The 18111-nt window shown below is 43.5% G+C and overlaps 1 protein-coding gene across 1 annotated transcript; it reads right to left on the reverse strand.

The window, feature by feature from the left end:
- Window positions 1-924: 924 nt before the first annotated feature.
- LOC117270640 (E3 ubiquitin-protein ligase TRIM35-like) lies at window positions 925-12074 on the reverse strand. The gene is made up of 10 exons (XM_078173773.1): window positions 11231-12074; window positions 9711-9806; window positions 9401-9631; window positions 9273-9295; window positions 8937-9055; window positions 8590-8768; window positions 2559-2789; window positions 2431-2453; window positions 2095-2213; window positions 925-1923 (listed from the first exon to the last, which is right to left on the reverse strand). The coding sequence occupies exons 1-10, from the start codon at window positions 11633-11635 to the stop codon at window positions 1427-1429; spliced, it is 1923 nt and encodes a 640-aa protein (XP_078029899.1). The 5' UTR covers window positions 11636-12074; the 3' UTR covers window positions 925-1426.
- Window positions 12075-18111: the final 6037 nt, after the last annotated feature.

Raw genomic sequence — 18111 nt, forward strand, 5'->3', positions numbered from 1 at the left:
AGTGTACCAAACTGAACCCTACTGCTCATGGTTCCATCTCATTAACTATTGGTGCAAGTTGAGATGTTACAATTGCCTCTGGTCTCCCAAACATCTATCTGATTTAGCCAAAGAATAAAGAAAATAATCAGTATCATTTTAGATTGCAGCCCACAATAGTGCAGTTTGTACTGAAACATACATGTAGATACAAAGAAACAAGGCTTGAAGTTCAATTCAATTCAAAAAGACTTTATGCTGTAGGTATTTTCTAACAGGTAAATTTTGATAATACAGGGCCTGTGACTGTGACCAACCTTGAGCAGAGGTGGAAGAAATCAGCACCCCAGATGTCCCTCTCCCCAGCAACACTTTCCAGCTCCTCCTGGGGGACCCCAAGGCGTTCCCAGGCCAGATGAGATATGTAATCCCTCCAGTGTGTTCTAGGTCTGCCCCGGGGCCTCCTACCAATGGGACGTGCCCAGAACACCTCCAGCGGGAGGCACCCAGGAGGATCCTGATCAGATGCCTGAACACCTCAACTGACCCCTTTCGACACGAAGGAGCAGCGGCTCTACTCCGAACTCTCTCCAGATATAAGAACTCCTCCCCCTATCTCTAAGGTTGAGCCCTGCCACTGCACGGAGGAAACTCATTTCCGCTGCTTGTATCTGCGACCTCATTATTTCGGTCACTACCCAGAGTTCATGACCATAGGTGAGGGTTGGGACGTAGATGGACCAATAAAACAAAAGCTTTCCCTTCTGGCTCAGCTCCCTCTTCACCACGACGGGCTGGCAGAAGAATTACACTGTATGATGCAGGTCGCAATCTAAAATGTTAGCAAATAATCCTTGTTTTCTGACTGGTTTCAGTCTGTACAGCCTCTATGTCTAGACCCTCAGTTCAGACAAAAAAGAACTCCCCAAAATGAGGAAACATTGGTTATCATTGTTATCATTTTAATGAGTCTGATCTCAAAATATTTACATGCTTTTACTATAACAATCTGTTTAATATGCACGAACAACAGCTGATACATCAAATTGAATCATAACAGTGAATATATCTAAAGTACATTGTAAAATTAAACTAGAAAACCCAAACTAAAACATACACTGAATGATGTTAATAAGATGATTGTACCTCTATACAGTTGAGGAACTCACATGAGCTAGGTTCAAATAAATGATTCTTAGTCCCTAGCATGCATCAACCTCCAAAAGCACTGGATCCTACATTTCCCAGAATGCTCTCCAATGGCATCTTCCATCAGACCCTCATTGCCTCCTAAATGCCTTTCCAACCCCATCCCTCCAGCTTGTGACGCAGGCTGTTCAAAATTATGAGCTGAAAGTCCGAGCTGAGGTAAACCCAGTGACATCAGGGTTATTTTTTAGATTTTAGAAATCTCTGCCACAGCCACTGAAAACATTATACATTACACCTACGTTCTTATCTTCACTGACACTACAGCTGGGAGGATTTTCACATTCCCACGAAAATATGGAAAGACAGTTTTAGTGAAAGTGTGTTTGATTGTGTGTACAGGTCTTTTCCTATCAAGGTCAAAAAATGACAGTATGCCTTGGTCATAATCTAGATGCACTCTGATCTTTTGGGGCTCTCTACCCTTGAAGTCAATTCTGTCATAATCCTGTTGAATATATTCTAACAGAATGTCTGTAGCATGTCTGAGGATGCCCCAGAACCCTTTTGGATTCTTGGTTCTAGCAGCGACACCAACAGCCCAACAGTCCAGCCCCACCTCCACATCCCAGCTGTGTTTTCCAGAGCCAAACCCTTCAGAGCCGAGAACGTCCCAGGTCTGCCGCCTTTCTGGGTTTCTAGGAAGCGGCTTAGTCTTGTTCTCTGTCGAACGGGTCATGTGTTCTGATATAATCAATAGCGGGTCGCCAGTGTTGGGGTCCAGAGTTACAGGAGCTTTAGAGAAGAACACATAGAAAAAAAAGGTTTGTTATATTAAAGGTTTACTGAAGGTATTACAGTGTATTCACAGAACAGCCTGGTGTGGTTTGGTGATTAAGTTCATCAGTTATCTGCACACTGCAGATTGAAATGTGAAATAAAGTCAGGCAGAAACACTTTGCTTACTGTATTGGATTATGTCCTTCATCTTCCTCCAGACTGTGAACAGCAGGTTCCCCAGGTGTTTGGCCTCGTCCATCAGGGCTCCTGATGGAGTCTCTGGGTCTGGCAGTTTGCACTGGGATCTGCAGGAATATTAGGCAGCCAAAGATTACCAGTCAAATGTTTTTAATACGCCCACATTGGACTTCCCCACCTTCGATCTAGCTCGCCTCTTCCTGAAACTTTTTAATGAGATGCATCCACATCTTTTCCCCACAGAGTGGATGAGACTCAAACTACCATCAGCCCTGACTATCACTCAGCTGTGCTTCAATAGAGAGCGTACAGGAAGCAACTTACCGCTTCATTGTGGATCTGACATTCTGTCAAATAAAGAGAAAACAGGGTGATGAATGAATACCTCCAGTTTAGTTAAATATTCAATGTTAAGGTCAGAATATTCATTAACACAGGAAGTCACTGAGTACCAGCATAAATGAGATGTCCTCAGCCATCATCTCCCTCTCTATGGTTCTGATTCTGTCTTCAAGCGAGGAGATCTCTGCAGTCAGATTTACAATCCTGATGTTCACCGCTTCACTCTTGAGCGTCGCCTCTTTCCTCACTGCATCAATCCTGGCAGCCTCCTCTGCTCGCAGGAACTGGTAAAGCTTCAGAAACTCCTCTTTGATCGTCTTCTCAGTCTGCTGAGCCTGGAGCTGAGGAGAGACATAATTAGCAGAGGCTCTGTGCACCCAGGATGCCTAGGACCCTACACTACAGGGACACTACAATGCATGCATCTGTGAAAAATGCCAAGGAGCTTAACTAAACACTTCAAGAAGAGATGAGGCTGGTTTTGAAATGGGTATCTGAAAACAGGCTAAAGGGGCTGATATTTGGCAGGTGTACAACTCTTTGCACGAGGCAGCTATTGAGCAGGTTAAAGAGGCCAAATCATTGTGGGTCACACTTCTTTCATGTTCCCCTTTTCGACAGTCATGAGCCCCTTTTACACTGCCAGATTTTCCGCGAATGTTTGGCCGTTTTGCCAGCAAGCTGCAAGTGTTTAGACACACAGAGCCGGATTGGCGAGTTGATCTGAGGTGCCCAATTTTGCGCCTCGTAGGGTAATCATATTGGCGGAACCTTTTTGGTTTAAAAAGAACGAGGCGGCCTTCCGCCATGGGAGGGGCTGTTGATGACTTGTGGGAGGAGCTGTTGATGACGCCGCACGTGCGACCCACTGGCGGTGGATAAACAGGAAACAGCTGATAGCAGGAATGAAAAGCTAGTAGCAAGAGGGAAACGCAAACCTGACACTGTAAAGATGAGCAACTGGGGAGACAAGGAATTGCACGCCCTCCTTGCCCTCGCAAACGAAGAGGCCATTAACCGCCAGATGACGGGGACGGTGAAGAACGGGCCAACTTATGAGAGAATCACTGAAGGACTGACCAGCCGTGGCTTTCCTCCCACGTCACTGTTTACGTCACACGCTGAGTTACATGTTTTGTTACTTGCTCACGCCCCCCATTGCCCCGAAAAAGGTGCATTCTGTATAAACAAAAGTAGGCAGGCGGCATTTTGCCGCACTCCCCGATTTTGCTTTTATACTGCCAGTGCTGAAAAAAGACTGATTGGGCTTTCCTGCAAATTTGCACAATTCCTGTTTAAAAAGGGCTATGGATGAGGGTGGAAGACAGACTACCATTCAGCCAGTGTCCAGTACATACATGTAGGGATCAGTGGCGGCTGCTGGTCTTTCAAGGAGGGGAAGCTCATTTTCGGCCTACATCATAAAATGTTTATTTATACGTAAATTCTACCCTCTGGGGCTGCTGTGCAAGGCTAGTGTGACCGCCTGTGAGTGCTTTGGGACGGTGGAGCGGCTCACAGCTACACCTGCTGCTCGTTGGGGACAGTAACTGCAGAGCGACAGAAGTCAGAGTCTCCAAACACAAGTACAGTCTCCAATAACACCAGAAAAAGATGCTAGATTTGTCGCTAGTCGTTTTTAACAAAGAAAAAGTCACTAAGAGGATTGGAAAAGTCTCCAGATCAACTCGGAACAACGGAATGAAACTTGAAAAATGCTCCGGTGGTGGTTTATATTTCAAGATCGCTGATTCGCTCATTTCGCTGTCAATCAAAAAGGGATTCAGCCTCAGACAGATCATCCAATCATCATGCAGAAGCCCAGCGTCCAGGCCAGCTGAGGCCAGCCCACTGCCCCATAGACCCCCAGAGACGCTGAGCGTCCGATGGGCGGGACAAAACCGAGCATTTATCCAATGACTGTCTTCTTTCGCTGCAGTGGAACAACCCACTCTATGCTTCCCCAGTGAAGTCTTTGGACGCTGAGCTTCCACTGTTTAATGCACTGTGACGCTACAGGAATGAATGAGAAGAAAGTCGTGTCAGTGACCTGTGATAAGTAGCTGATTCTGAACAAAAGTTGAACGCGTTCTAGCGCATATTTAGTCAATGAAATGTAAACACAACAGTACATATTGAACCACTTATTTTTTGACATTTTAGGGGAAGCTGAGCTTCCCTTGCAGTCTTAGAGCAATCGCCACTGGTAGGGATACAGCCGATGTCAACAGCCGCAGAGGGCTCACCTTTGGTGGGGTGTATTTCCTGAAGCTTTACGTTTTCGTGCTGTCAGTCGTAGTAGCCGAGGTGTTTCAGACCGGACATGTTTTCTGCAGTGTAAAGAGTTTTAGTCCAACTACCTGCAGCAACTTTGCTCTTGTCATCTCTCCTCCTGACAAAATCAAGGTGATGGGAATGATTCCAACTAGCTCGCTGCTTTGTGATGTGCATGTGCAGCATGATGATTCTGAAAATGATTCCACTGATGTGATGCTGTATTTAAAGTCAGCAGTGATGTGATAACAAAAGTAGTGTTGTAACAGGTTGTTTGGTTTTTGCAGTTACTGTGATATTATCACTGAAATTTTATTAGGTCCACTACTTGTTAATGGAAAAGTAGTATTATTACTGTTACAGCACTGGATGTAACGCAAACTAGCCAATCACGTCATGCACTGAGCTCCAAAGTAATGCATCTAGGGGTGCAGCAATATACCGATTTCGAGGTTTACCGTGACATAAAAGTTGACTGTTACTGTATCGTCGACATTTGCTTATCTAGGGGGAAAAAATGCAGCTGGACTTTGAATCTCTTTGTAAACTCAGAGTAGACAACACATGTTGCTCTCTGCTTCAGTAACAGTTTTGCGTGTGACCTACCTTGATGTGGCTGGCCATTTTGTCACAGGTGAGTTTTTGTGCTTTAAACGACCCCAGTTTGGTTTTTAAATGCAGGATCTTCAGCTGGAGTTGAGCCTGCAAATAAAGGCGTTAAATCCTGTTGTGCAATATTAAGAGTTATTTCTAAAATCATGAAAAACACCAATGCCAAAAACTTTCTCTGTTGTTTTTATTAAACTATTCATATGTTCTTACCCTGTAGGCTTCTGCTGCTTCGTTGATGGGGTCAAAGTTGTGTTTCTTGTGTTTTTGTGAATCCCTACAAATCAGGCAGATGAGCTGTTGATCATCCTGACAGAAGAGCTTCAGCCTCTCACCGTGCAGACTGCACATCTCCTCAGACCCTGAGTTCGCTCTCTGACTCCTCTTTCGTCTCAAGGTGTCAGACAGGTTTCTCAGCGCCAGATTACGTGGAGGCTGAGCCATCGGAAATATTTCCTTACAAACAGGGCATGTCTGCTCTCCACTCTTTCTCCACCACTGCTGAAGACAGTCCTTACAGAAGCTGTGACCGCACAACAAGAGCACAGGATCCGTGAATATATCACAGCACACAGGGCAGGTACAGTCCACCTCAGACTGTGATGCACTGGAGGCCATTCTGTTGGTTTGTCCTGTGGTTTTACGCAGTTAACTTAGTTTCACTTTCACAGACTGACTCGTATTTGCTCAGCTCCAGCGCTATAAGCTCCGAGCGCTTTAAACAAACACTCATAAAACATACATAAACGTCGTATTAACTGGATTTGCTTTCTGAGTTTTGGTTTCCAATAATCACACCACAGTACTCAATATTTCCTGTTTTCCATGGAAAGAGGAAGGAACGGCCTTTTTTCCCACCTCTTCCATGGGTGTCAAACATGCGGCCCGTGGGCCAGAACCGGCCGCCAAAGGGCCAATCCGGCCCACTAGATCAGTGGTTCTCAAATGGTGTGCCATGATGTCAATCCAGATGTGCCGTGGGGTTTTGTAATCACCACACATTATCATTGCAATATTCAACTAGGCCTAATGAATTTAATACACATAGAGTATATTAAATAGATATTATATAGATATAAATAAATAATTAAATGAAATTAAATTAAGTTAGTATGTAAATTATTTGTACATATTTATAATTATTCAAATTATAATTATTAAATATATATATATATATATATATATATATATATATATACACACTTATATATTCATTAAATTCTAATTATATTTTCTATAAATTAGAGATTTGTACCGACGTGACGTACGTCATGTCAATCTTGGTCAAGTCAAAATCTCTGGGGAAAGTTTCCAGCACCTTGTTGAATCTATGCCACCAAGAATTAAGACAGGTCTACCAATAGTACCATGCAACAGCAAGGTGTACCCAATAAAAGCCCTTTTAGATAGGAATTGTGCAAATTTGCAGGAAAGCCCAATCAGTCTTCTTTCAGCATTGGCAGTATAAAAACAAAATTGGGGAGTGCAGCAAAATGCCGCCTGCCTACTTTTGTTTATACAGAATGCGCCTTTTTCAGGGCAATGGGGGGCGTGAGCAAGTAAGAAAATGTGTAGCTCAGCGAGTGATGTAAATAGTGACGTATGACTAATGACTTGCGCCTTGCTCCGAGGGAAGCCGCGGCTGGTCAGTCCTTCGGCAATTCTCTCGTAAGTTGGCCCGTCCTTCAGTCATCAACAGCTCCTTCCACAAGTCTTCAACAGCCCCTCCCGTGGCGGAAGGACGCCTCGTTCTTTTTAAACCAAACAGGTTCCGCCAATATGTCTACCCTACGAGGCGGAAAATTGGGCACCTCGGATCAACTCGCCAATCCAGCTCTGTGTGTCTAAACGCTCACAGCTTGCCAGCAAAACAGCCCAACATTCGCAGAAAATCTGGCAGTGTAAAAGGGGCTTAAGTGGCTGGTAAGTATACACACACACACACACACACACACACATATATACATAGCTATATATATATATGAGGAATTTATCCTTGTTTATCTGTTGTTCCAGACTCTTACTCTCTTGTTCCCTAATTTCATATTCTTTCCCTTGTTCCTACATGTATGTATCAGTATGTACTGGTGACTGGTGCACTGTTAGTACAAATAATTACCTTGTAAATGGACAAGAATTACACTGTATGATGCAGGTCGTTATCTAAAATGTTAGCAAATAATCCTTGTTATCTGACTGGTTTCAGTCTGTACAGCTTCTATCTTTAGACCCTCAGTTCAGACAAAGGAGAACTCTGCAAAAATGAGGAAACATTGATGAAACATTACAATTGTGTTTATTATTTTAATGAGTCTAATCTCAAAATATTTACATGATAAAACTCTAACAGTCTGTTTCATATATCAGCATTAAAAACAGCTGATATATGAAATTTAATCATAACACTGGATGCATTCAGAGTTCATCATAAAATTAAACTAGAATTGATTTCAAAAACTCAAACTTTCAACAAATTCATATATTCAGCTCTACAATCTACTTACAGCATTCAGTGAATTATAATAAACTGACTCTACAATGATTTAGTGTCATAATTCCATACAGAGAGATGGAGAGAAATAATCCTTCTTATCTGACTGATTTCTGTTTCAGTTTGTACACTGTCTGTCTTTAGACCCTCAGTTCACAAACAGCAAAACTGTCTTTATTATTTTAATGTCTGATCACAAATATTTACATGATTAAAGTAGTAGTTCAGAGTGCATCATAAAATGACATGATTTCAAAAACTCAAACATTTAACAGATTCATATATTTAGTCTTCCCTCTAAAACCCTGCAGTGGATCCTACATTTCCCATAATGCAGGCTGTCAAAAATGAAAAATTGAAATTCCAAGCTGAGGTAAACCCAGTGACATCAGGGTTATTTTTTAGAAACTTAAAAAATCTCTTCCACAGCCACTGAAAACATTATACACCTACTGTCTTATCTTCACTGACACTACAGCTGGGAGGATTTTCACATTCCCATGAAAATAAGGAGAGACTGTTTCTGTGAAAGTGTATTTGATGGTGTGTACAGGTCTTTTCCTATCAAGGTCAAAAAATGATAGAATCCCTTGGTCATAATCTAGATGCACTCTGATCTTTTGGGGCATTGAACCCTCTAAATCAATTCCGACATTACCCTCTTGAATATGTTCTAACAGAACGTCGACACCGTGTGTACCGATGCCCCAGAACCCTTTTGGATTCTTGGTTCTAGCAACGACACCAACAGCCCACCAATCCCTCACCTCCACATCCCAGCTGTGTTTTCCAGAGCTAAAGCCTTCAGAGCCGAGAACGTCTGAGTTCTGCAGCCTCTCTGGGTTTTTAGGAAGCGGATGACTCTTGTTGCTCCCTGTCAAACGGGTCATGTGCTCTGATATAGTTAATATAGAGCCGCCAGTGTTGGGGTCCAGAGTTACAGGAGCTTTAGAGAAGAACACATAGAAACAAAAGGTTTGTTATATTAAAGGTTTACTGAAGTTACTACAGTGTATTCACATAGCCTGGTGTGGTTTGGTGATTAAGTTGATCAGTTATCTGCACACTGCAGATTGAAATGTGAAATAAAGTCAGGCAGAAACACTTTGCTTACTGTATTGGATTATGTCCTTCATCTTCCTCCAGACTGTGAACAGCAGGTTCCCCAGGTGTTTGGCCTCGTCCATCAGGGCTCCTGATGGAGTCTCTGGGTCTGGCAGGTTGTACTGGGATCTGCAGGAATATTAGGCAGCCAAAGATTACCAGTCAAATGTTTTAAATATGCCCACATTGGACTTCCCCACCTTCGATCAAGCTCGCCTCTCCCTGAAACTTTTTAATGAGATGCATCCACATCTTTTCCCCACAGAGTGGATGAGACTCAAACTACCATCAGCCCTGACTATCACTCAGCTGTGCTTCAATAGAGAGCGTACAGGAAGCAACTTACCGCTTCATTGTGGATCTGACATTCTGTCAAATAAAGAGAAAACAGGGTGATGAATGAATACCTCCAGTTTAGTTAAATATTCAATGTTAAGGTCAGAATATTCATTAACACAGGAAGTCACTGAGTACCAGCATAAATGAGATGTCCTCAGCCATCATCTCCCTCTCTATGGTTCTGATTCTGTCTTCAAGCGAGGAGATCTCTGCAGTCAGATTAACAATCTCGATGTTCATCGCTTCACTCTTGAGCGTCGCCTCTTTCCTCACTGCATCAATCCTGGCAGCCTCCTCTGCTCGCAGGAACTGGTAAAGCTTCAGAAACTCCTCTTTGATCGTCTTCTCAGTCTGCTGAGCCTGGAGCTGAGGAGAGACATCTTTTTGATGATGGAAGACAACACATGTTGCTGATTGTGTTAAAACCATTTAGTTTGTCACCTACCTTGATGTGGCTGGCCATTTTGTCATAGTTGAGTTTGTGTGCTTGAAACGATCCCAGTTTGGTTTTTAAATGCAGTGTCTTAAGCTTGAGTTCAGCCTGCAAATAAAAGCGCATATGTTTAATGTATAGTAAACAGTGGATTAGTTTCACAACACACATTACCTGCTATGTGCAATATGATTAAGTAAGGGTTAATGCCCGACGAGGTGTCCATTATCAGGAATTAATGGATGATGCTTCCGCCTTCTGCCTCCTGCCTATGACCAAATCACAGCCGTGACGATATACGAGTATAACATCACTCCCTCTCATGTGATATTGCTTAATTAAATTATGGAAACCACCAACCCACCCAGACAATTCAGTTATTTTTATTAAAGCAGCTGTGCGGAACTTTTTACCATTTATAAAACTGTCCCTAGTTCGTATCACCCCCCTTGAAGATCCGCATATTTATTTGAACCCAACAGCGACAAAAAAGCCTTTCTCTATATGGCTATTTAGCGTAGCCTGGCTTGGGTCGGACACATCGTAAGTCAGCAAACCAGAATACGGCACCGGGAAGCGGAAGTAAGTCTGCACGCCCACAGTGGCCCGCAGCCATGAAACCACAGAAGAAGAAGGAGCCGTGTTTACGAGTAGGATTTAAGAAACAGGCTAAATGACATGTAGTAGGGAGTAATGAATGATTACGGACACATTGCACACTCTTGTACAGTAGGTGGTGGTATGCACCTGGAAGTTGTTTGCGATCCACAAATAAATTGAGAGAAGAAGAAGAGCTGTGTTTACAGAGAGTGTTCTTCGAGTAAGCGGTACACAACGGGCATTGCTGAACACATAACACTTTTACCAGATGTGTCTATAAGGACTTGGTTGTACTTTTGATGTCATGGCGGATAACTAAGGAGCACCATCTAAAAGAAAAAGAACAGAAGAACAGAAGAAGGCTAAACAGGACAGTGATAGGGCTCGAGCCCAAACGCGCGTAAACCCTGGTCGGGCAATCGCCAAGTGGAGAGAGCTGAGAGATTTGAAAGGTTTAAAACTGATCCCGAGTTGGCCCTTTTCTTAATCGACAGGTATGTCATTTTTGTTTTTATTTAGAGAATATACCGCAACTTGTTAGACGTTGTTTCACTTCAATATATGACGACATGGAAGTTATAAGCAAGCTAAATGTAACGTTAGCTGATGTGAACTGCTTTTGTCTAGTAACGTTATAACAAACGGCACAAAATTATCTGTGACTGTGACCATGAACACAAATATACAGCAGGCAGCTGTCCTCAGTTTATAAGAAATTCAGAGCTACACCAGAACATTTATGATTTTCCTCTCGCTCTCCAAAACAAATGCATGCGGTAATTGCCGGTTGCAGCTGAGATTTTACGAATGAAGCTGAAGGCTGCAGTCGGAATTTTACGACACCAGGCTGTGGGTGTCATGCCGCTTCAACCAAAAGGGGCGCTATAATCAACGAAAACGGAAGCTGCTTTAAACCATAAATATGTTCTTACCCTAAGGGCTTCTGCTGCTTCGTTGATGGGGTCAAAGTTGTGTTTCTTGTGTTTTTGTGAATCCCTACAAATCACACAGATGAGCTGTTGATCATCCTGACAGAAGAGCTTCAGCCTCTCACCGTGCAGACTGCACATCTCCTCAGATCCTGAGTTCGCTCTCTGACTCCTCTTTTGTCTCAAGGTGTCAGACAGGTTTCTCAGCCGCAGATTTCGTGGAGGCTGAGCCATCGGAAATATTTCCTTACAAACAGGGCATGTCTGGAGTCTACTCTCTCTCCACCACTGCTGAAGACAGTCCTTACAGAAGCTGTGACCGCACAACAAGATAACAGGATCCGTAAATATATCACAGCACACAGGGCAGGTACAGTCCACCTCAGACTGTGATGCGTTGGTGGCCATTCTGTTGGTTTCTCCTGCAGCTGTCAGACAGTTGACTTACTTTCACTTTCACAATTTCAGTCGTATTTGCTCAGCCAGTGTTCAGGATCAGCACTGTTGGCTCCAAACACTCATAAATTCCCTGTTCTATCAACAAAAGTCCCATTTACTGGATTGTCTTGCTTTTTTGGTTTGTTTTCAAATACATTACCACCAGTAGCGTTGGGTACTGACTTCTTGTCCCTTCTTCCTGTTTTCTGTGCTGAGAGGGAGGAGTTGTTGTTTTTTCAGCCCTACAGTTTTGTCCATGCCCTGTGCAGTTAACCGTGACACACACATCTACTACTGACCTCTTGTCCCTTCTTCCTGTTCTTTGTGCAGAAAGGGAGGAGTTTTGCTTCTTTTTTTTATCTCTATAGTTTAATCCCTGCCCTGTGCAGTTAACAGTGACACACACTTCTAGTTTAGCCAAAAAGGAAAGAAGAAATGATCCTGCTCATCTGATTGGTTTCTGTGAAACAAAAAGGCAAACCTACTGTAGACCATATACAGCCTTACAGTTACATTACACTAAAAAAGTGCAAACATAAAAGGTCACTCTTTGTGTACGTGTGATATTCTAATGATTATCACACTGCTCAGACTTTGGTAACAAGTCTCAAAGGACTTTTTTTGGTATATAATTCTTTTATTAATTTAATATTCTTAATTCTTTTGCTATTACGTCTATCTGTTGTGAGAGCAGCATATCGTGTAAGATCTAAGGTTGAAGGTTTTCTGGTGATTTTTGAATCATATATTACACTGTTAACCGTAGACGTCACCTGTCACTCTGCAGTTAGCCCGACAGCTCTGACTCAGGAAGAAGGTCAGCTTATCTGAAAAGCAGCATAGTTCATATTTACACATTTCGCGCACCGCTTCTTTCAGGTTATCTAAAACATATTTCTGTCACACAGCTTTAACTGGCAGATCTGGGACTTTTCCTCATCCATCTGCAACCGACCCAGGACACCCATACTTGTCAAGTTTTGGATTTGAAAATAATGGAAATTTTCCGGCGCCCGCCGCGAGCCATCCCACCACCCCAACCAAGCTCCACTATCCCTTACGTTTTAAGACAGGTGTACAGGAAATCTAAAATAACCACTTGTCAACCAGACCTGCTGTCGACCCAGGCTACTGTAGGTGGCAGTTCTCGTGAGACTAGTAACAGAGTTCAGTTTGGAGAGGCAGAGGAATGTTTTTTTTTTTTTAATTATATTATAATACAGGAGATTTACAGGAAAATACTAATACAGGAGGTCGTCAGGAAAGAGGGGTAAAATACGGTAGTTTCCCGGCCAAAACAGGAGACTTGACAGCTATGAGGACACCACCTGTTTGAACTGCTGCCCTCAGGCAGGAGATACAGGTCAGTTAAATCAAGGACAAACGGGTTAAAAAACAGATTTTATCTAAAAGCAATAACTGCACTAAACAGTGCACTATGGCTCATCTGTGGAAATATGCTTGAGTGCAGTACAAGAGCTCTGTGCAATGGGCTACCTTGATGTGGCCGGCCATTTTAATCATCATTGAGATTTGTGCTTGAAACGACTCCAGTTTGGTTTTCAAATGCGCTGTGCTATCCTCCTATAGACCATACACAACCTTACAGTTACATTACGCTAAAAGTGCAAATAAAAATCAGGGGGAAAGGTCACTCTTTGTGTAGGCGTAATAGTCTAATGATTAACACACTGCTCAGACTTTGGTAACAAGTCTCAAAGGATTTTTTGTGTATAATTCTTTTAATACTTAAATATTCTTAATTCTTTGGCTAATACTTCTTTCTGTTGTGAGAGCAGGATATTTTAGAATTATTACTTACTTACTTACTTACTTACTTACTTATCCCCTTCGTCCCGGTTGGGGCATAAGGCCGCAATCATACATGGCCACTGAACCCTGTCTCGTGCTTTGGCCTGTGCTTCGTCCCATGAGAGACCCATCTCCTTAAGCTCCATCATCACTGTCCTTTGCCAGGTGTTCTTTGGTCTGCCTTACCTTCTCTTTCCAATCGAGGTCCACCTCAAGGCGACTTTTGGCAACCTTTCACTGGGCATCCTCAACACATGACCGAGCCATCTTAACCTGCTTTTCTTTATCTCAAGGGTGCTTCCTGTCCTCTTGTACAGTTCCTCGTTGGGGATCCTGTTTGGCCAGAAGATGTTACAAACATTTCGCAGGCAGCTATTATGGAAGACATCAACCTTCTTCATGTCAGTTTTTGTTACTCTCCAGCACTCATAGCCATACAGCAGGACAGCCTTAACATTACTGTTGTAGATCCTCATCTTAGTTCTGAGGCTATACTGTTTAGACTTCCTGATGTTATGAAGTTGGCTAAAAGCACCTCTTGCTTTGTTAAGGCATGCCATGATGTCTTTTTGTGTTCCACTTTCGCTGCTTATATGACTTCCGAGGTATATAGAAAATTCAACACATTTCAGCGCTCCTCTGTCGATGGTAATAGGAGGTTCTGTTGGGGTGTTGATGCACATCACCTGAGTCTTTTTCTGGTTTATGTGCAGACCAGTTCGTTTAGCATAATTGCTAAGCCGGTCAGATTTTTCCTGGAGGTGGACACGTGTGTATGACATGACTGCCAGATCGTCTGCAAAGTCAAGGTCTGCGAATGGGGTCCATTGGATTCCACGGGGGCGATCTGATGTTGTTTGACACATCACCCAGTCTATAATGATTGAGAACAGGATTGGTGAGAGAATGCAACCTTGTCTAACACCACACTTTACAGGAAACGACTCTGGCAGACTGTTATCTAGAATCAAACTGCGTTCAAAGTGTTCATAGAATGTCCTTATGATGTTTACCCTTTTGAGTGGTATTCCATAGGTCCGTACGATCTTCCATAGGCTCTCACGGTGAACACTATCAAACACCTTCTCAAAATCATTGAAGTTGACGTACAAGGGGGCATTCCACTCAATACACTGTTCTATGATGTTCCTTAGAGTAAAGATCAGGGGCCTCATGTACAAAGGGTGCGTACGCAAAAAAACATGGTGTACGTCCTTTTCCACGGCAAAGTCCAGATGTATCAAGAGTGAAATGGCCGTGGAAATGTGCGGTGCCTCACGCCAACTTCATGGCTGGCGTACGCACGTTTCTACAGCTGTTGATCCTTGGGCGACACAGAGGTGATGCTGAGAAGCTGTTAGAATAAATAAATGTGAAAACAATTAGTCCTCAGAGTGATGTGCACATCAGAGAAACATCAACAATTAACACTGATGAACAATTAACACAGCCGCGTGTCTGCAATTAGATGAGTGGATATAAAAGCATGCGCAAAGTGGTGCCGCAAATACCGTTAACAACAACGGCTGCTTTAGCAGTAGTAGAAGATTTGTAAATGGCGCAATACGAAGAGAGCGTGTGTTCAGAGACAGATGGCACTGGCTCATCAGCTGCTTTAGGTTCCTGAGGCCTATCCTCCTGGAACTGTGCGCAGAGCTACAGCTGGCAGCGCGACACGGCGAGGAGCCATGCGCTGCCTGTATCCATACAGGTTCTGACCACATTGGGGTTCTTAGCTCCAGGGGCATTCCAGAGGGAGCTGGCCGACCGATCGGGACTGTGCCAGTCGAACCTGAGCCGAGCCATGCCAGCTGTGTGGGACGGAAGTATCCGCATGTCAGCCAGGTATATCAAATTCCCATAGCTGAACAGGCCAACATTAAAGCGCAATTTGCAACGACAGCCAGTTTTCCTAACGTTATTGGAGCTATCGACTGCACACACACATGACTACAGTATAAAAGCACAATCACAGGATGAATTTGTTTATGTCAACAGGAAGCATTTTCATTCGATCAATGTACAAATCATATGTGATGTGCAAATGCAATTAATCAACATTGTGGCGAGGCGGCCTGGTTTAACGCACGATTCATACATTCTGAGTGACAGCATGGCTGGGAACAGACTACAAGCTGGCACTGTGCGCGATGGGTGCCTTCTTGGTGAGTAATTTATTTGTTTAATTGTCCTAATATTAATCCCCCTGATGCGCACTGAGCATGTGCGCCCCCAAATATTATCCTGTCTTCACAGCATCAGTACTAGTCAGTGGTTAAAGTTAGTGACTTGCTGTTTTTTGCTGGTTAAACTACAGCTTCAGAGCTTTCTAACAAGCCCCTGATTGTCTCTGTGTGTAAAGTACTCATGTCAATAAACCCGTGCGTAAAGTGTGACATTTCTTAATCAGCCACACCTTTTCCCCGGTGCACTTCTGCATTCATTTACAACAATAGTGTGTGATCCGTGTAAGTGGTGTATAAAATTAACACATGGAAACTGTAAATCCAGTTCACATAATTATTTGTCTGCTTTCAACTGACCCCAGGCGACTCTCTGTTCAAATGGGGTGAGCTCCTCCTCTCCTGTCCCTCCGCCTGTTTTAGCCACACTTTGGCGGTGGGCAGCCCTCCTCCGCTTCACGTCCACCTTAATGTCGGACCACTTCTTTTTTAATTCTGCGTGGGTACGCTTTTCTGTCCCCACAGCATTGACAGCCTCACACACACTCTCCCACTCACTCACCTTGCATTTTGTATTGATGCCGGAGGACAGCGTGCCAAAAAGTACATTTTTGTGCGCCTCCACTTCAGTGAGCGTCTCCAATTCGCATTCTGTGAAGTTTTTCTTTTTTCCCGCCTTACTCATTCTTTTTAGTTTTCTGATCGTGCAGAGAGGGGAATTTTAGGTGCAGGATTCATTTAAATATGATTTGCATATTTAAATAGGGGCGTGGACAGGGAGGGGCCGGGTACTCCAACATGTGCGCTCAATTCCACGTTGATTGGGATGTACAAAGGAAATGTGCTTGGATTCATGTGTATGCACAGATTCATACATCTGGATATTTTTATGCGTACGACGTTTTCTGGATTTAAGCGTACGCCATGTTTCAGTAGGAAATCCACGCAAGTCTTTGTACATGAGGCCCCAGGTCTATGCATCCTCGACCTTTCCGGAATCCAGCCTGTTCTTCTCTAAGCTTGGAATCTATGGCATTTTCCAATCTCTCAAAGAGAACTCTGCAGCAGATCTTGCTACGGACGGAGAGAAGTGTTATGCCTTGCCAGTTGTTACAATTCTTCAGATTTCCTTTCTCAGGAAGCCTGCATATGAGACCCTTGCTCCAATCCTTTGTAATGACATTTTGCTCCCAGATCTTAGCAAAGAGCTCAGTCAAAACCCTGGAGGCTGTGGTGATATCTGGCATAAGTAGTTCTGCCTGCAGCAAATCAATTCCAGGGGCCTTCTTCATTTCGATTGCTGCTTCTACTTCAGCTTGGGATGGAGGGTTGGTGTTCACGTCTATGTTATCCAGAGGTTCTGGAGCTACAGGCTCTTCAGGTTCTGGTTGGTTAAGCACTTCTTCAAAATGTTGGGCCCATCTTACAGCTTGTCCCCTTTCAGTTGTTAACGGTCTTCCTTGTTTATCCTTAACTAATTTATTGCAGATGTTCCTTCGACCGCTTAGCTGTTTTGTGATCTTATACACTGTACCGAGTTGTCCCTTAGCTGCTGCCATCTCTGATTCACATGCCAGTTTCTCCATAAAGGCTCTCTTATCCCTCTGGGCACTCCTCTTGACTTCCATGTCTTTCGCCCAATATTCCTCTTTTGCACGTTCAGTTAGTCTAGGTGACTTTGCACTCAGTAGTTTGTCTTTGGCTTTCCTTCTCTCACTTATTTTTGTCCATGTCTCAGGTGTTATCCATCATTTATCTCCTTTCTTTCTAAAGCCTGAGACAATCTCTGCTGTTTCCTTATATGCTTTTGTTATGTTGCCCCACGTTCTCTAAACATTGTTCTTACCTTCTTTCTTTTTGCCATTTCCTTCTCCACCTTCATCAAGAGTCTTGAAGCGGTTTCTAAGCTTGATGCTGAACACTTTCTGGACTTATGGCGCAAGAAGCTTGTTGATGTTAAGCACTTTGCACGGTTGTTGTTTGATACTAGGTGTTGCTCGTAGTTTTAACCTGACCTTGGCTATCACAAGATAGTGGTCACTGCCAACATCCGCCCCACGATGAACTTTGACATCCAGGAGAGATCGTTGCCATTTCTTGTTGACGATGACGTGGTCAATCTGACTGACAGTATGCCCATCTGTGGATCTCCAGCTTAATTTATGGATGTCTTTGTGTTGGAAGATGGTTCCATCTATTTTGCATCTGTTGTTCAGGCAAAATTCGACAAGCCTCTCTCCATTGTCGTTGATGGTTCCACAGCCGTGCCACCCCATTACATCTTCTCTCCCGATGTTATCACTTACTACTTTTGCATTCAGATCTCTCATTATCAGTAGCAAGTTGTGTTGTGGGACTTTGGAGACCTCACGTTGTAGCTGTTCGTACCAGTCGCCCTCGTCTTCCTCCTCTGCCTCGTTTGTAGGGGTATAACACTGTAAGATGGTCAGT

Source organism: Epinephelus lanceolatus, chromosome 13, assembly GCF_041903045.1.
Source record: "Epinephelus lanceolatus isolate andai-2023 chromosome 13, ASM4190304v1, whole genome shotgun sequence".
NCBI classification, from domain to species: domain Eukaryota; kingdom Metazoa; phylum Chordata; class Actinopteri; order Perciformes; family Serranidae; genus Epinephelus; species Epinephelus lanceolatus.

Excerpts from the sequence above, each read along its gene's own strand:
- LOC117270640 (XM_078173773.1), bottom strand. The coding sequence starts at position 11,635 with ATGGCCACCAACGCATCACAGTCTGAGGTGGACTGTACCTGCCCTGTG. Across the intron at positions 2,790-8,589 it reads AACACAGCTGGGATGTGGAG|CTCCAGGCTCAGCAGACTGA; the intron begins GTGAGGGATTGG and ends GTCTCTCCTCAG. Across the intron at positions 2,454-2,558 it reads AGGACATCTCATTTATGCTG|AATGTCAGATCCACAATGAA; the intron begins GTACTCAGTGAC and ends TTTATTTGACAG.